The sequence below is a fragment of the Physeter macrocephalus genome, chromosome 2 (assembly GCF_002837175.3).
Source record: "Physeter macrocephalus isolate SW-GA chromosome 2, ASM283717v5, whole genome shotgun sequence".
NCBI lineage: Eukaryota > Metazoa > Chordata > Mammalia > Artiodactyla > Physeteridae > Physeter > Physeter macrocephalus.
The window spans coordinates 100,560,794-100,578,862 of record NC_041215.1 but is presented as its reverse complement, the minus strand read 5'-3'; the positions used below and the strand labels follow the sequence as shown (position 1 = coordinate 100,578,862).

Genomic DNA, 18,069 nt, shown 5'->3' with positions numbered 1-18,069 from the left:
CTCTCTCTCTCTCTCTATATATATATATATACATATGTGTATGTGTATATACACACACACACACACACACATATATATATATATATAGAGAGAGAGAGAGAGCGAGAATATTATTCAGCCATAAAAAGGAATGAAATCTTGCCATTTGCAACAACATGGATGGACCTGAAAGGTATTGTACTTAGTGAAATAAGTCAGACAAAGAAAGACAAATATTATATGTTAGCACTTATATGTGGAATCTAAAGAATAAAACAAAGCAATGAAAATAACAAAACAGAGACAGACCTACAGAAATAGAGAATAAACTACTGGTTATCAGTGGGGGGAAGGAAGGTGGGAGTGGCAAAACAGGGGTAGGGGATTAGAGGTACAAACTACTATGTATAAAATAAACAAGCTACAAGGACTGATTGTTCAGTACAGGGAATATAGCCAATATTTTATAATAACTTTAAATGGAATAAGATCTATAAAAGTATTGAGTCACTCTGTTGTACACCTGAAAGTAATGTAATACTGTAAATCAACTATACTTCAATAAAGAGAGAGAGAACATAGGCTTTCTACATTGGCAGCAAATGACCATGCATAAAATAATTATAATAAAGTTTTATACTGTCACAGAATGAGCCTTGGCTTCAGTTTTAGGTTTCAGTATTATATTATAGGTGTGTAAATAGAAGTCATCTGGATTTGAATGAGGGACCAAACTTAGGAGGCTTAAAATCTTGTCCAAAGTTATAGAATTAGTAAATGACAGAGCTAAGTCCTCTCAAAATCCAGCAAAATTTAGCTTGACAACTAGCATTAAAAAATTAGAAAACAAAAATCAAAAAATGAAATCTCATACCTGTAGTCTTCCCTTTTCACAGGCCAGTTTATTTTTACTCTCAGTAATTTTCCCCAAGACATTTTCCACCTGCTGTTGGACAAGCTGAAAAAGCAAACACAAGTATCAGTACCTCTAGGCATAGAATGAATAATCATTTTCTTTCTTAAACAAGTATTTATACCCTTACTATTTCTAAAGTAATGAATCCAGGATTCATATATATTTGCTACTGCTACCTCTTAGTCTGTCTTTAGACAGCTGATCATAGTGTAATATGAAACACGTAGAGAGACTGCTAATGAAAATATGAGTGCCTTAGGACTCACAGTTGTTCTTTGCTTCCTAATTCTCTTTTTGATATGTCAAGTGTTCCTTTGTAGTTGCAACCTAACCCAGATGTGGGGTGGTTGTATCAGTGGTTGCAGATATGCAGTTAGAGGATTATATGCAGTTGGCCCTCTGTATCCACAGGTTCCACATCCACTGGTTAAACCAATTGTGGATCCAAAATATTCAGGAAAAATAAATTTCCAGTAAGTTCCAGAAAGGAAAACTTGAATTGGCCACACACGGGCAACTGACAACTATTTAAATAGCATTACATTGTGTTAGGTATTATAAGTAATCTAGAGATGATTTAAAGTATATGGAAGGATGTGCATAGATTATATGCAAATTTCACAACATTTTATATAAGGGACTTGAGCATCCACAGATTTTGGTATTTGGGGGGGTCCCAGAACCAATCCCCCACAGATACTGAGGGATGACTGAAGTTATTTAAGACAATGGGAGCTACAAATGATCACAACCATTTGGTCAATAGCAGACACTTCAGTTACCATAGTAAAAGGCGGTAAAAAAACAAAAGAAATGTTTGTCGGAAACTCCAACATTGTTTGATCAAGTACTCAATACAATGTTATCTAGGACAAACATTACTGAAGTCTCTATATTTCATGAAATTACATATTTAATCATTCAAACAGCCTTTAATAATGAGTTATTGTTTTTTCCTCAGACTTTGTCAGAGGAAGTAACTATAAAATAGTTTTCTCTTGATTCAATTTTGAACCTTACTGGTACTTCAGGAACACTATTAGTGACTGAATATAGAAATTTTCACCTTCCATAATCAATTTCAGTGTTACATCTTAATAACAGGAAATACTGATATTTGCCATATGTCAAAATCATCTTCATAAGTCCATTGTAGGAACAATACACACACAAGCAAATGTGAGTAAGAACACAAATTCTTAATCACGTAGGCCCACCAGCTGCACTATGGGTCATTTCCAGTACATTTTAAGTTCAAAGTCTTAATAATGTTGGTAAATATCCTATGTTGACATAATCACTATTTCTGGTTTACATTTGCTTAATATGTGAATAATAGAACAAAAGGGCCTTTTCAGCATTTAAAGCCAAAGAATTTAGATTTTTGTTTTATATTCAACTTTAGGCTAGTCTCTAAAGATGAAACCATATATGTTGGGATATTAATTTACACAAGAGACATTCCTCACTATCTCCAACATTGTTACAGCTATTCTTTACTCGTCTCTTTGTAGTGCACTTTATTTCATTTTAAATATTGTGAATATTTTCCCAATAAAAGTAAAAACACATTCCAAACTAGATTACTGTATAACATGTAACTCATTTCTTCCTCTGTTCAAAATATTTTCATGATAGCATATATTCTGTTAAGAGGTCACATTAATCTGGAGCATTGTTTTCTCCTTGGTAGTTGTCTTGGCTAGAAGAATTAAGCCATTTTAGACATTCTAGACTTGATATGGAAAAATTATAAGTAGTGATTAGTCCTACTGTAAAATTATGCACATTCAGTATGAAAATTTATACCCAATATTAGATCAGTGGGTAATTAACTATTATGGGTATCTAGGCATTTGTCCTATCAGCTCAATATTTATTTCATACCTACTTATACATATTCACACTTTTGGTTTTTTAAAGTTTCACTTTAAAAAAATTTTTTTAAAAATAGATCTTTATTGGAGTATAAATGCTTCACAATACTGCGTTAGTTTCTGTTGTACAACAAACTGAATCAGCCATATGCATACATATGTCCCATATCCCCTCCCTGTTGAGCCTCCCTCCCACCCTCCCTATCCTACCCCTCTAGGTCACCACAAAGCACGGAGCTGATCTCCCTGTGCTATGCTGCTGTTTCCCACTAGCTGTTTTACATTTGGTAATGTATATATGTTGATGCTACTCTCACTTTGCCCCAGCTTCCCCCTCCCACCCTGTGTCCTCAAGTCCATTCTCTATGTCTGCATTTTTTTTTAAAGGAACTAATTTATTTATTTATTTAGGCTGTGTTGGGTCTTCATTGCTGCGCGCGGGCTTTCTCTAGTTGCGCCGAGTGGGGGCCGCTCTTCGTTGCGGTGCGTGGGCCTCTCATTGTGGTGGCCTCTCCCGTTGCGGAGCACAGGCTCCAGGCACGTGGGCCTCAGCAGCTGTGGCACACGGGCTCAGTAGTTGTGGCTTGCAGGCTCCAGAACAGGGCCCAGCTGCTCCGCGGCATGTGGGACCAACCCGGATCAGAGCTCGAACCTGTGTCCCCCGCATTGGCAGGCAGATTCTCAACCACTGAGCCACCAGGGAAGTCCCTCTATGTCTACATCTTTATTCCTGTCTTGCAACTAGGTTCATCAGTACCATTTTTTTTTTTTAAGATTCCATATATATGTGTTAGCATATGGTATTTGTCTTTCTCTTCCTGACTTACTTCACTCTGTATGACAGACTCTAGGTCCATTCACTTTCAATCGTTGTGTGTTGCTCCCACTAAAGCAAAGGAAAATATTTTTTAAAGCATTCAGACCAATAAAGTATTGGTTTCAAAATAACCTAAGGAAAATGTAGACTGCTATCATTAAATAGGAGGCTAGTAATAATATACTATCATAACATTAGTCATCAATTAATTTTCTGTCTGTGGAAGACATACAGTCCTCCTTTACCACAATATTTTTCATTTTGGAAACTATGATGTAAAATCATCCCATGAATGCAACATTTGCGATTATGTTTTGATCAAGCCTTCAGCCGAAAATATATCACAAGGATGGCCAATAATGCTACAAAAACAAAGCTACACCATAACCATAAAAGCTGAATTATTTAAAACTTAAAATTCAGTTCCAAGTCCTATAAATCAAGGTGCCCAATGTGTTACAAAATGTAGGTATAGCTTATAAAAAGTCAAGAGCCAGATTTAACCAAAAATATGCTAGCTATTACAAATAAAAACACTCAAAAATAACTTTCCTTGCCTTCTTGGAATGCGGAAGGCTTTTTATTTTTTTAAATAACTTGGATAGTCTGGTCTCTTATAAAATATGTCCAAGAATTTTTACAATAATGACACTTTTTTCCTCAATAAAATTCCCTCTTTTAGGCAAAGGCATAAAGAATTCTATTACTGTTTCCAATACACTTTAAAAATAATTTCCCCTTTTTGCCACCAAAGAGAACACTAATGCACTGATAAGTGAAAACTAAGAAAAATCAAAATGTGATACTGTTTGACACAAAGTCACTTATTTAAATTTATGACAAACAAAAATAAGTTGTTCCAGTTGCTAAAGGAAAGTAGATGTTAAGGCAGTAACTTAAATTACTGTTTTCAGATTATTTAAATAGGCCCTGTACTTAAGAAAATTGATGGAACACCAGAAATTAGAGAGAAACCACTTAAATGAGTGAATATCTCAGATTCTGAGTTCTGGAATGCAGAACTCAATGTAACCTTTCCTTAAATAATCTTGGCAATATACTATAAAGATTATTATTAATATACAGAACAAAACAGAAACTGGAGAATCACCTGAGAAAAAGCATACAAAGAAAAATGCTAATGGTTAAAATATACATTTTAACTCAAGCACAAAAACATCACTCCTTGGAAAAGCAGGAAGCTAACACAGAAAGAATTATCTTAAGATATGAAAGGTAGGTTGACAAGGATCAACAGTAAGCCACAAAGTGATTTCTAAAATAATTTTTAAAATCTGGGTAAGCTCTAAAAGTTAGCAGAAGCTGTTAGAAGGATACATAAAACCAAGAGATAGCAGAATCTTGGTAAAGCTGTTTTATAAGTAGATTGTTAAGTAGGATTTTTTTTTTTTTTTCGGTACGCGGGCCTCTCACTATTGTGGCCTCTCCCGTTGCGGAGCACAGGCTCCGGACGCACAGGCTCAGCGGCCATGGCTCACGGTCCCAGCCGCTCCGCGGCATGTGGGATCTTCCCGGACCGGGGCACAAACCCGTGTCCCCTGCATCGGCAGGCGGACTCTCAACCACTGTGCCACCAGGGAAGCCCTAGAGGGTAGTTTTTATTGAGAATTTCAAGTGTTAATTCTCAAAGAACAAAAATATACTGCCGGCATTGAATGGCAATAGGTTTAATGACATTGCTCGGATTGAAAAAAAAAAAAAAAAAAAAAACCTCTTTCCTCAAGACTCATACAGCCAAGTGAAGCACTTCCAGGCAGGCTTGGTCAGAGAAGAATCTATGCATAGACATATATACGCTGGAATTGAGGTATGGGATATCACTGGGAGACCTTAATCAACAGGTGCTGTAGGCAGGCAAGAATCAACATTGAGCAAATCACTTGCAAGACCCGTCAAAGTCACTAATAGCATAAGGCCACAGGCCTGCTCACTGGCAGTAGAGGCATGAAAGAATCATGCAGACTGAGATATGGTCTTCCAGAGAGACCCAAACCAGGTGGATGGATAAGGCCAGCTGAGGCCTGGCCAACAGGAAAGGACATGGATGAATCTTTAATCTTGGGGGAGGGAGGCGTGGTTTGAGACAGTACCAGGAATTAGAGCTAATGCACCTTGTTGCTCTGATAGGAACTTACAGGCTTTCTTCTGAGACAGCTGAGATACTAAGAACTCAATAAATGTTAGCAATGCTCTACCTGCTTTACATGTATTAACTTACTTAACCTCAACAACCTCCTAATAATAGTATGATTATCCCCATTGTGACAGATTAAGAAACTCAGGCTTCAAGAGGTTAAGGATCACACCCAAGGTCACAGCCAAAACTGAAATATAGATAGTCTGGGTCTAAAGCCATGAAAATGTCAGAGTATTTATACATATATTTTTAAATTTTATTTATTTATTTATTTTTGGCTGTATGGGGTCTTCGTTGCTGCGCATGGGCTTTCTCTAGTTGCAGTGAGCACGGGCTACGCTTCATTGGGGTGCATGGGATTCTCATTGCAGTGGCTTCTCTTTGTTGCAGAGCACAGGCTCTAGGCATGCGGGCTTCAGTAGTTGTGGCACGAGGGCTCAGCAGTTGTGGCTCGCAGGCTCTAGAGTACAGGCTCAGTAGTTGTGGCGCATGGGCTTAGTTGCTCCGCGGCATGTGGGACCTTCCTGGACCAGGGCTCGAACCCATGTCTCCTGCATTGGCAGGCAGATTCTTAACCACTGCACCACCAGGGAAGTCCCAGGATTCAGATTTAGTCTCTGTAATTTTTTATAGTTTAAGTAATGAGCAGCTTATGACAGAGTTTGAAAGAATTTAGTTCAGATTAAGGCAGACTTCACATCAGGGCCTTCTTTGGAATTTTGAAAGATGATTTGCATGTTATAGAAGCAATGGCTAACTCTTCCTCAAGTATTCAGAAGCACATGGAAAACTTATTAGCTGTTTCACATAACAATCATCTCTTTAAATCTCCTTCACCTGGAGATGTTTTAAGAAGTCTACCATTTATTTGTAATGGATTGACCTTGTCAAATAGCTTTTAGGAATCAAACTTACTACTGATTTCCTAATGGATGGAACTGTCAGAAAGAGAAAAAAAAATATAAGTTTGTTCCTCACAATTTATGGAAAAGAAAATATTTTAAAACATTAGAAATATTGGTGATTTTCAGCATTATAGAGCATCTGTGTAGGCATTTAAAGGCTGTCTTAAACTCTTGTTTTCCTAAATGCTCTATTGTCTGAATACCGTAGGGCTCTCTGACATATTTAGCCTGCATTATTCAGACTTGTGATAATTATCAAAAAAAAAAAATGAAGGAAACCCATCTCCTGATTTCTGATTGTTTCTTAAAACTCATAGTCATTAATTGCTACTTTAGACTGACTTTTTATACCCCCAATGGTAATCAGAAGTTGCTTGCTCAAGTTCTAGTGAAGCAATTTGATCTGCCAGTTGCTTATTCTTTTCCTCTAGAGTCTGCAGGTTGCGGGTTAATGCATTTATGTCTACCTTTAGAAAAAAAAAAAAGAGAAAAGAAATCTATGCCAGATCCAAAAATATTATCTTGTTTTCAAAATGACATTTTTAACTGTAAAATAAATGGTATCTTATGAACATGTTTCCCTGCTTTTTAGTTGTCTTTAGCAGGAGAGTTATTACAAATTGCATAGTGTACATTTACTAGAAGTGAAAGTCCTTCTGGTACTTGGTACTTATTTATATATTAACTCAAGCATATAAATATAGATGCAAAAATACTCCAAAAAAATTAGCAAAATGAATCCAGCAATATATAAAAAGGATAATAAATCAGGACTAAGTGTAGTTTATTCCGGTAATACAAGGCTTGTTCAACATTCAAAATTAATTACTATAATTCACCACATCAATAGACTATAGAAGAAAAACCATATGACCATCTCAATAGACACAGAAAAAGCATTTCACAAAATTCACATTAATTTATGATAAAAACCCAGTAACCTAGAAATGAAAGGGAACCATCTCTATGTGATAAATCATGTCTGTAAAAACCTAGAACTAATATCAGTATTGGTGGAAGACTGAATGTTTTCCCCTAAGACTGGGAAAAAGGCAAGGATATCTGCTCTTGCCATTCCTATTCAGTATCATACGCGAGGCCTTAGCTGGTGCAACAAGGTAAGAAAAAGTAATAAAAAGCATAGAAATTGGAAAGGGAGAAATAAAACTGTCTCTGCTTACAATAGACATGATAGTCTACATAGGAAATCCCAAAGAATCTACAAAAGAAATACTAGAATAAGTGAGTTTAGTAAGGTTGAAGGATACAAGGTCAAATCAATTGTATTTCTATATATTAGCAACAAACAATTGGAAACTGATATTTCTTAAAAGTTTCATTTATAACAGTACCAAAATCCATGAAATTCTTAGGTACAAATCTAAGAAAAAATATGTCCAATATTTGACATGCTGAAAATTACAGTATGCTGACAAGATAAATCAAGCGCCTAAATAAAATGGAGAGACATACTGTGTCCCTGTATTAGGAAGATACAATATTGCTAAGATGTCAATTCTCTCTTATTCCAATTAAAATTGTGTGGGATAATATGCCAATGTCCACCCTTTGCTGGGGTATAGACTGTGAGGCTAGAAAAAAATGCCCTGTAAGAAATGCTAAAGGGAGCTCTTTAGGATGAAATAAAAGGGAATTAGATAATAACTGGAATCCACATAAAGAAATAAAGGGTACCAGAAAATGTAGCAACATAGGTACATGTAGAAGACATATAAGTATACAGTTTTTGTTTGTAACCCTCTTTGTTATCTATAAATCAAAAATATATAGTAAAAGAAAGGTTAAGGGAATTAAAATAGTGCACCAGAAATATTTACTTAACACAAAGGAAGGCAGTACTGGAGAATCAGAGGAACAAAAATCACATAAAACATATAAAAAAATAGTAAAGTGGCAGATGTAAATCCTACCTTATGGGTAATTATATTAAATATTAATGGATTAAACACTCTAACTAAGAAGCAGAGACAGGCAGAATAAATTTTTTAAAAGACCCAACTGTATGCTGTTTATAAGAGACACACTGTAGATCCAAAGACAAAAATGGGTTGAAAATACATGGATGGAAAAAGATATATGATGTAAACAGTAATCTGAAAAGCGCTGGAGTGGCTACACTAACATGAGACAAAGTAGATATTAAGACAAAAATCTGTGAAATAAAGAAGGACATTATATATTGAAAAAAGGATCAACCCATTAAGAAGATAACATTTATAAATGCATTTGCATCTAACAACACAACCCCAATGAAGCAAAAACAATACAGCAAAAACTGACAGAATTGAAGGGAGAAACAACAATTCAAAACTAACAGTCGAAGACTTCAATATCCCTCTTTCAATAATAGGTGGAACAGTTAGATGATCAATGAAGAAAAAACTGATGACTTGAACAACACTATAAAGCAACTGTACCTAACAGACAACTTTAGAACACTCCTCCAAACAATAATAGAATACACATTTTTCTCAGGTGTACATGAAGCATGCTCTAGGATATACCACATGTTAAACCATAAAACAACTCTCAATAAATTTGAAAGGACTGAAATTATATAAAGTATGTTCTCCAACAACAATGAAATAAAATTAAATGAATAAAAGAAGGAAATTTGGAAAATTCACATATATGGGGAAATTCAACAACATATTTCTAAATAACCAATGGGTCAAAGAGGAAATTAAAAAGGAAATTAAAGAATATTTTGAGATGAATGAAAATGAAAATATAACATGATAAACAAAATGGATGGTATGCAGCTAAAGTGGTGCTTAGAGGGAAATCTGTAGCTATATAAACTTATATTTTAAAAAAGAGAAATATCTCTTATCAATAACCTAAGCATCCATCTTAAAAACCTAGAAAAAGAAGAGCAAATTAAACTCAAAGCAAGCAAAAGGAAGAAAATAATAAGGATTATAGCAGAAATAAAACAGAGGCTAGAAAAACAATAGAGAAAATCAGTAAAACCAGAAGTTGGTTCTTTGACAAGATCAACAAAATTGACAAACCACTAGTGGTATTAACCAAGAAAAAAAAATAAAGAATACACAAATTGCTAAAATTAGAAATGAAAGAAGAAACATTATATTGAACTTCCAGAAATAAAAAAGGGGCTACTATGAACAACTGTATGCCAATAAATTACATAGCCTAGATAAAATGGACAAATTCCTAGAAAGACCCAAATGACTGAAAGTCAAAAAAAATGTAGAAATATGAATTGAACTATAACAAATAAAGAGACTGGATCAATAATAATAATAATTAAAAACAAAACAAAACACTCCCCACAAAGAAAAACCTAGAACCAGATGGCTTCACTGTTGAATTCTACAAAACATTGAAAGAATTAACACCAATCCCTCACAAAGTCTCGAAATAGAAGGAGAGGGAACACTATCAAATCATTTTAAGAGGCCAATATTATTGAATACCTTGATACCAAAACCAAAGATGTCACAAGAAAAAACAAAAACAAAACTATGGGATAACCCTTATTAATATAGATTTTTTAATCCTCAACAAAATAATAGCAAGCCAAATCAAACAACATATGAAAAGGATTATACACCATGATCAAGTGAAATTTATCCCCCAAAGGAAAACTTGGTTCAACATTTGAAATCAATCAATGTAATACACCTTAGTAATACAATAAAGGACAAAATCCACAAGATTATTCCAAGATATAGAAAAAGCAACTGAACAAGTTCAACATATTTTCATGATAAAAATTCCCAACAAACTAGGAATAGAAGGGAATTTCCTCATCCTGATCATGGGCATTTAGGAAAAGCACACAGCTAACATCATACTTAATGGTGCCAAACCGAAAGCTAACCCTCTAAACTCAGGAACAAAACAAGGATGTCTGCTCTCATCACTTCTATTCAACCTCTCATGGCGGGAGGTTCTAGCCAAAGCAATTACACAAGAAAAAGAAACAAAAGGCAACAAATTGGAAAGGAAAAAATAAAACTATCTCCATTTGCAGATGGCACAACCTTATATAGAGAAAACATATACTCTATTGTTAAGATCACAATACTCTCCAAATTGATCTACAGGATCAATACAAACCCTATCAAAATTCCAGCTCCTCTTTTTTTGCAGAAATGGAAAATCTGATCCTGAAATTAATATAGAAATGCAAGGATCCAGAATAGCCAGAACAATCTCAAAAAAAATAAAGTTGGAGGACTCACACGTCTCAATTTTAAAACTTATTACAAAGCTACAGTAATCAAGACCATGTGGTACTGGCATATGTACAGTCATACATATCAATGCAATGGAACTGAGAGTCCAGAAATAAGTCCATGCATCTATGGTTAACTAGATTTTGACAAGGGAGCCAAGATCATTCAATAGAAAGAACAGTCTTCCAACAAATCGTCCTGGGATAACTGGATATCCACAGGCAAAATAATGAAGTTAAACCTCTATGGGGCTTCCCTGGTGGCGCAGTGGTTGCGCGTCCGCCTGCCGATGCAGGGGAACCGGGTTCGCGCCCCGGTCTGGGAGGATCCCGCGTGCCGCGGAGCGGCTGGGCCCGTGAGCCATGGCTGCTGAGCTTGCGCGTCCGGAGCCTGTGCTCTGCAACGGGAGAGGCCGCAGCAGGGGGAGGCCCGCATACCACAAAAAAAAAAAAAAAAAAATCATTTAAATCTCTACCTCATACCATATATAAAATTTAACACAAAATGGATCAAAGACCAAAATGTAATCTGTAAAATATAAAATTTTTAGAATAAAAAATGGGTGCAGGATGACAGTTGCAAGATGGGGGAGTAGAAGGACATGAGCTCACTCCTTCATACAAAAACACCAAAATCACAACTAACTGCTGAACAACCATAGACAATAAAACTCTAGAACCTACCTAAAGAGATACCCTACATCCAAAGACAAAGAGGAAGCCACAGTTAGATGGTAGGAGGGGCACAACTGCAATAAAATCAAATCCCATATCCACTGGGTGGGCGACCCACAAACTAGAAAGTAATTATACCTGAAAAGTTCTCCCACAGGACTGAAAGTCCAGAGCCCCATGTCAGCCTTCCCAGAGTGGGGGCCTGGTAAGAGGAGGAGGAGCCCCCAGAGAATCTGGTTTTGAAGGCCAGTGGGGTTTGATTGCAGGAATTCCACAGGACTGGGGAAACAGAAACTCCACTCTCGGAGGGCACACACACGGTCTCATGTGCACCAGGACCCAGAGAAAAAAAGCAGTGACCTCATAAGAGACTGGGCCAGACCTACCTGCTAGTATTGGAGGGTCTCCTGGAGAGGCAGGGGAGGAGCTGTGGCTCACTGCAGGTACAAAGACACTGGCAGCAGTAGTTCTGGGGAGTAATCATTAGCATGAAAACTCCTGGAAGCTGCCATTTCCTCCCAATGACCTAGCCCCACCCAACAGCCTGTAGGCTCCAGTGCTGGGATGCCTCAGGCCAAACAACCAACAGGGCGGGAATACAGTCCCACCCATCAGAAGACAGGCTGCTTAAAGTCTTCCTGAGCATGGCCCTGCCCAGAGGGACAAGAACCAGCTCTACCCACCAGTGGGCAGGAAGCAGGAAGCCAGCACAAGCCTCTCAGACAGCCTCATCCACCAGAGGGCAGACAGCAGAAGCAAGAACTACAATCCTGCAGCTTGCGGAATGGAAACCGCAATCACAGAAAGTTAGACAAAATGAGACGGCAAAGGAATATGTCCCAGATGAAAGAACAAGATAAAACACCAAAAGAACAGCTAAGTGAAGTGGAGATAGGCCATCTACTGGAAAAAGAATTCAGAGTAATGATATTGAAGATGTTCCAAGATCTCAGGAAAAGAATGGAGGCACAGACTGAGAAGATACAAGAAATGTTTAAAAAAGACATAGAAGAACTAAAGACCAAACAGAGATGTACAATACAATAACTGAAATGAAAAATACACTAGAAGGAATCAATAGCAGAATAACTGAGGCAGAAGAATGGATAAGTGAGCTGGAAGACAGAATGGTGGAAATCACTGCCATGGAGCAGAATAAAGAAAAAAGAATGAAAAGAAATGAAGACAGTCTAAGAGACTTCTGGGACAACATTAAATGCACCAACATTCACACTATAGGCCTCCCAGAAGGAGAATACAGAGGGAAAGGACCTTTGAAAATATTTGAAGAGATAACAGCTGAAAACTTACCTAACATGGTAAAGGAAACAGTAACCCGAGTCCAGGAAGCAAAGAGACTCCCAGGTAGGCTGAACCCAAGGAGGAATATGCCAGGACACACAGTAATCAAACGGACAAAAATTAAAAACAAAGAAAAGATATTAAGAGCAACAAGGGAAAAGCAACAAATAACATACAAAGGAATTCCTGTAAGGTTATCAAGTGATTTCTCAGCAGAAACTCTGCAGGCCAGAAGGCAGTGGCAAGATATATTTAAAGTGATGAAAGGATAGAATCTAAAACCAGGAATACTCTACCCACCAAGGCTCTCATTCAGATTTGAAGAAGAAATCAAAAGCTTTATAGGGCTTCCCTGGTGGCGCAGTGGTTGAGAGTCCGCCTGCCAATGCAGGGGAAGCGGTTTCGTGCCCCGGTCCGGGAAGATCCCACATGCCGCGGAGTGGCTGGGCCTGTGAGCCATGGCCGCTGAGCCTGCGCATCCGGAGCCTGTGCTCCACAACGGGAGAGGCCACAACAGTGAGAGGCCCGTGTACCGCAAAAAAAAAAAAAAAAGAAGCTTTATAAACAAGCAAAAGCCACGAGAATTCAGCACCACTAGAGCAGCTTTGCAACAAACGCTAAAGGAACTTCTCTAGGTGGAAAAGAAAAGGCCACAATAGAAACAAGAAAATTATGAATGGAAAGCTCACCAGTAAAGGCAAACATAGAGTTAATGTAGAAAATCATCTGCACACAAATATGATATCAAAACCAGTAACTGTGAGAAGAGGAGAGCACAAATGCAGGATATTGGAATTGCATTTGAAATTAAAAGCCTAGCAACTTAAAGCAATCTTCTTTATATATAGACTGCTATATCAAAAGCTCATGGGAACCATAAACCGAAAATCTGCAATAGATACACACAAAAAAGAAAAAGGAATCGAAACACAACATTAAAGTTAGTCATCAAATCACAAGATAAGAGAACAAAAGAGGAAGGAAAGAAAAAAGACCTATAAAAACAAATCCAGGGAATTCCCTGGTGGTCCAGTGGTTAGGACTTGGCACTTTCACTGCCATGTCCCAAGTTCAATCCCTGGTCAGGGTACTAAGATCTCACAAAACAAGGGGTGCAGCCAAAAAACCCCACAAAAAACCCCAAATCCAAAACAATTACGAAAATGGCAAGGGGAACACACATATTGATAATTACCTTAAATGTAAATGGATTAAATGCTCCAACCAAAAGACACAGACAGGCTGAATGGATACAAAAACAAGATCCGTGGGCTTCCCTGGTGGCGCAGTGGTTGTGAGTCCGCCTGCTGATGCGGGGGATGTGGGTTTGTGCCCCGGTCCGGGAGGATACCGTGTGCCGTGGAGCAGCTGGGCCCATGGGCCATGGCCGCTGGGCCTGCGCGGCTGTAGCCTGTGCTCCGCGAAGGGAGAGGCCACAGCGGTGAGAGGCCCGCGTACCGCACAAAAAAAAAAAAAAAAAAAAACAAGATCCGTATATATGTTGTCAATAAGAGATCCACCTCAGATCTAGGGACACATACAGACTGAAAGTGAGAGGATGGAAAAACATATTCCATGCAAATAGAAATCAAAAGAAAGCTGGTGTAGACATACTCATATCAGACAAAATAGACTTTAAAATAAAGACCGTTACAAAAGAGAAAGAAGGACACTACATAATGATCAAGAGATCGATCTAAGAAGAAGCTATAACAATCGAAAACATATGTACCCAACATAGGAGCACTCCAATATATAAGGCAAATACTAACAGCCATAAAAGGAGAAATTGACAGTAATACAATAATAGTGGGGGACTTCAACACCCCACTTTCATCCAAGAACAGATCATCCAGACAGAAACTCAATAAGGAAACAAAGGCCTTAAATGACACATTAGATCAGATGGATTTAACTGATATTTATAGAGCATGTCATTCAAAAGCAGCAGAGTACACATTCTTCTGAAGTGCACATGGAACATTCTCCAGGACTGATCACAAAGCGAGTCTTGGTAACTTTAAGGAAATTAAAATCATACCAAGCATTTTTTCCAACCACAATGCTATGAGATTAGAAATCAACTACAAGAAAAAACTGTAAAAAAAACACAAACATGTGGAGGCTATACAATATGTTACTAAACAACTGATGGATCACTGAAGCAATAAAAGAGGAAATAAAAAAATACTAACAAACAAATGAAAACCAAACCACAATGATCCAAAACCTATGGGATGCAGCAAAAGCAGTTCTAACAGGGAAGTTTCTAGCAATAAAATCTTACCTTAGGAAACAAGAAAAATCACACATAAACAACCTAACCTTACACCTAAAGCAACTAGAGAGAGAAGATAAACAAAACCTAAAGTTAGTAGAAGGAAAAAAATTATAAACATCAGAGCGGAAAGAAATGAAATAGAGACAAAGAAAACAACAGAAAAGATCAATGAAACTAAAAGCTGGTTCTTTGAGAAGATAAACAAAATTGATAAACCTTTAGCCAGACTCATCGAGAAAAAGAGGGAGAGGGCTCAAATCAGTCAAATTAGATATGAAAAAGGAGAAGTTACAACAATCGCCACAGAAATACAAAGGATCATAAGAGACTGCTACAAGCAACTATATGCCAATAAAATGGACAACCTAGAAGAAACGGCCAAGTTCTTAGAAAAATATACTCCCCCAAGACAGAAACAGAAAGAAATAGAGGGGCTCGGAGAGAAGATGGCAGAAGAGTAAGACACGGAGATCACCTTCCTCCCCACAAATACATCAGAAATACATCTACACGTGGAACTGCTCCTATAGAACACCCACTGAACGCTGGCAGAAAACCTCAGACCTCCCAAAAGGCAAGAAACACCCCACGTACCTGGGTAGGGAAAAAGAAAAAAGAATAAACAGAGACAAAAGAATAGGGACAGGACATGCACCAGTGGGAGGGAGCTGTGAAGGAGGAAAGGTTTCCACACACTAGAAGCCCCTTCGCAGGCGGAGACTGCAGGTGGCGGACAAGGGGAGCTTCGGAGACGCAGAGGAGAGCACAGTAACAGGGTGCGGAGGGCAAAGCAGAGAGATACCCGCAGAGGACCGGTGCCCGAGAGGCTTGTGTGCTCACCAGCCGGAAAGGGCTGGGGCTGGGAGCTGAGGCTCGGGCTTCGGTCGGAAGCCAGGAGAGGACTGGGGTTGGCGGCGAGAACACAGACTTAAGGGGTTGGTGCACCACGGCTGGCCGGGAGTCCGGGAAAAAGTCTGGAGCTGCCGAAGAGGCAAGAGACCTTTTCTTCCCTCTTTGCTTCCTGGGGCGCGAGGAGAGGGGATTAAGCGCGCTGCTTAAAGGAGCTCCAGAGACGGGTGCGGAGCTGCTGAAGAGACAAGAGACTTTTTTATGCCTCTTTGTTTCCTGGTGCGAGAGGAGAGGGGATTAAGAGCGCCGCATAAAGGAGCTCCAGAAACAGGCGTGAGCAGCGACTGTCAGCATGGACACCAGAGACGGGCGTGGGACGCTGGTGCTGCTGCTGCCACCTCCAAGAAGCCTGTGTGCAAGCACAGGTCACTCTCCACACCGCCCCTTCCGGGAGCCTGTGCAGCCCGCCGCTGCCGAGGTCCCGGGATCCAGGGAGAGCTTCCCCAGGAGAACGCGCGGCGCACCTCGGGCTGATGCAGCATCACGCCGGACTCTGCCGCCGCGGGCTGGCCCCGCAGCCTGGCCCCGCAGCCATGCCCTTCCCTCCCCACTGCCTGAGTGAGCCAGAGCCCTCAAATCAGCTGCTCCTTTAACCCCGTCCTGTCTGAGCGAAGAGCAGACGCCCTTGGACGACCTATGCGCAGAGGCGGGGCCAAGTCCAAAGCTGAACACCAGGAGCTGTGCGAACAAAGAGGACAGGGGGAGGTCTCTCCCAGCAGCCTCAGAAGCAGCGGACTAAAGCTCCACAATCAGCTTGAAGTGCCCTGCATCTGTGGAATACCTGAATAGACAGCGAATCATCCCAAGTTGAAGAGGTGGACTTTGGGAACAAGATATATTATTATTTTCCCCTTTTTCTCTTTTTGTGAGTGTGTATGTGTGTTCTGCTGTGTGAGATTTTGTCTGTATAGCTTTGCTTTCACCATTTGTCCTAGGGTTCCGACCAAACCGTTTTTTTCTTTTTTTATATAAATTTTTCTTCTTAATAATTATTTTTATTTTAATAACTTTATTTTATCCTACTTTTTCTTTCTTCCCTCCTTTCTTCCCTTTCTTCCTTCCTTTCTTCCTCCCTTCCTTCCTTCCTCCCTTCATTCCTTCCTCCCTTCCTCCCTTCCTTCCTTCCTCCCTTTCTTCCTCTCTTCCTTCCTCCCTTCCTTCCTTCCTTTCTTCCTTCCTAACTTTCTTTCATTCCTTTCTATTTTTTCTCCCTTTTATTCTAAGCCGTGTGGATTAAAGGCTCTTGGTGGCCCAGTCAGGCATCAGGGATGTGTCTCTGAGGTGGGAGAACCAACTTCAGGACACTGATCCACAAGAAACCTCCCAGCTCCACGTAATATCAAACAGCGAAAATCTCCCAGAGGTCTCCATCTCAACACCAAGACCCAGCTCCACTCAAGGACCAGCAACGAACAGTGCTGGACACCCTATGCCCAACAAATAGCAAGACAGGACTACAGCCTCATCCATTAGCAGAGAGGCTGCCTAAAATCATAATAAGGCTACCGACATCCCAAAACACACCACCAGAGGTGGACCTTCCCACCAGAAAGAAAAGATCCACCCTCATCCACCAGAGCATAGGCACCAGTCCCCCCAACCAGGAAACCTACTCAACCCACTGAACCAACCTTAGCCACTGGGGACAGACACCAAAAACAATGGGAACTATGAACCTGCAGCCTGCAAAAAGGAGAACCCAAACACAGTGAGCAAAATGAAAAGACAGAAAAACACACAGCAGATGAACAAGCAAGGTAAAAACCCACCAGACCTAACAAATGAAGAGGAAATAGGCAGTCTACCTGAAAAAGAATTCAGAATAATGATAGTAAAGATGATCCCAAATCTTGGAAATAGAATAGACAAAATGCAAGAAACATTTAACAAGGATATAGAAGAAATAAAGGGGAAGCAAGCAACGATGAGCAACACAATAAATGAAATTGAAAATACTCTAGATGGGATCAATAGCAGAATAACTGAGGCAGAAGAACGAATAAGTGACCTGGAAGATAAAATAGT

At 39.2% G+C, this 18,069-nt stretch overlaps 1 protein-coding gene across 1 annotated transcript in view; it reads right to left on the bottom strand.

Annotated features, from left to right (window-relative positions):
- The window catches only part of CCDC150 (coiled-coil domain containing 150), a 137,306-nt gene that overhangs the window by 101,297 nt on the left and 17,940 nt on the right, over positions 1-18,069 (bottom strand). The window contains exons 6-7 of the mRNA XM_028480392.2: positions 6,991-7,119; positions 854-937 (exon numbers count right to left, since the gene is read on the bottom strand). Coding sequence (XP_028336193.1) covers positions 854-937; positions 6,991-7,119 — 213 coding nt within the window. The remainder of the gene's footprint in view (positions 1-853; positions 938-6,990; positions 7,120-18,069) is intronic.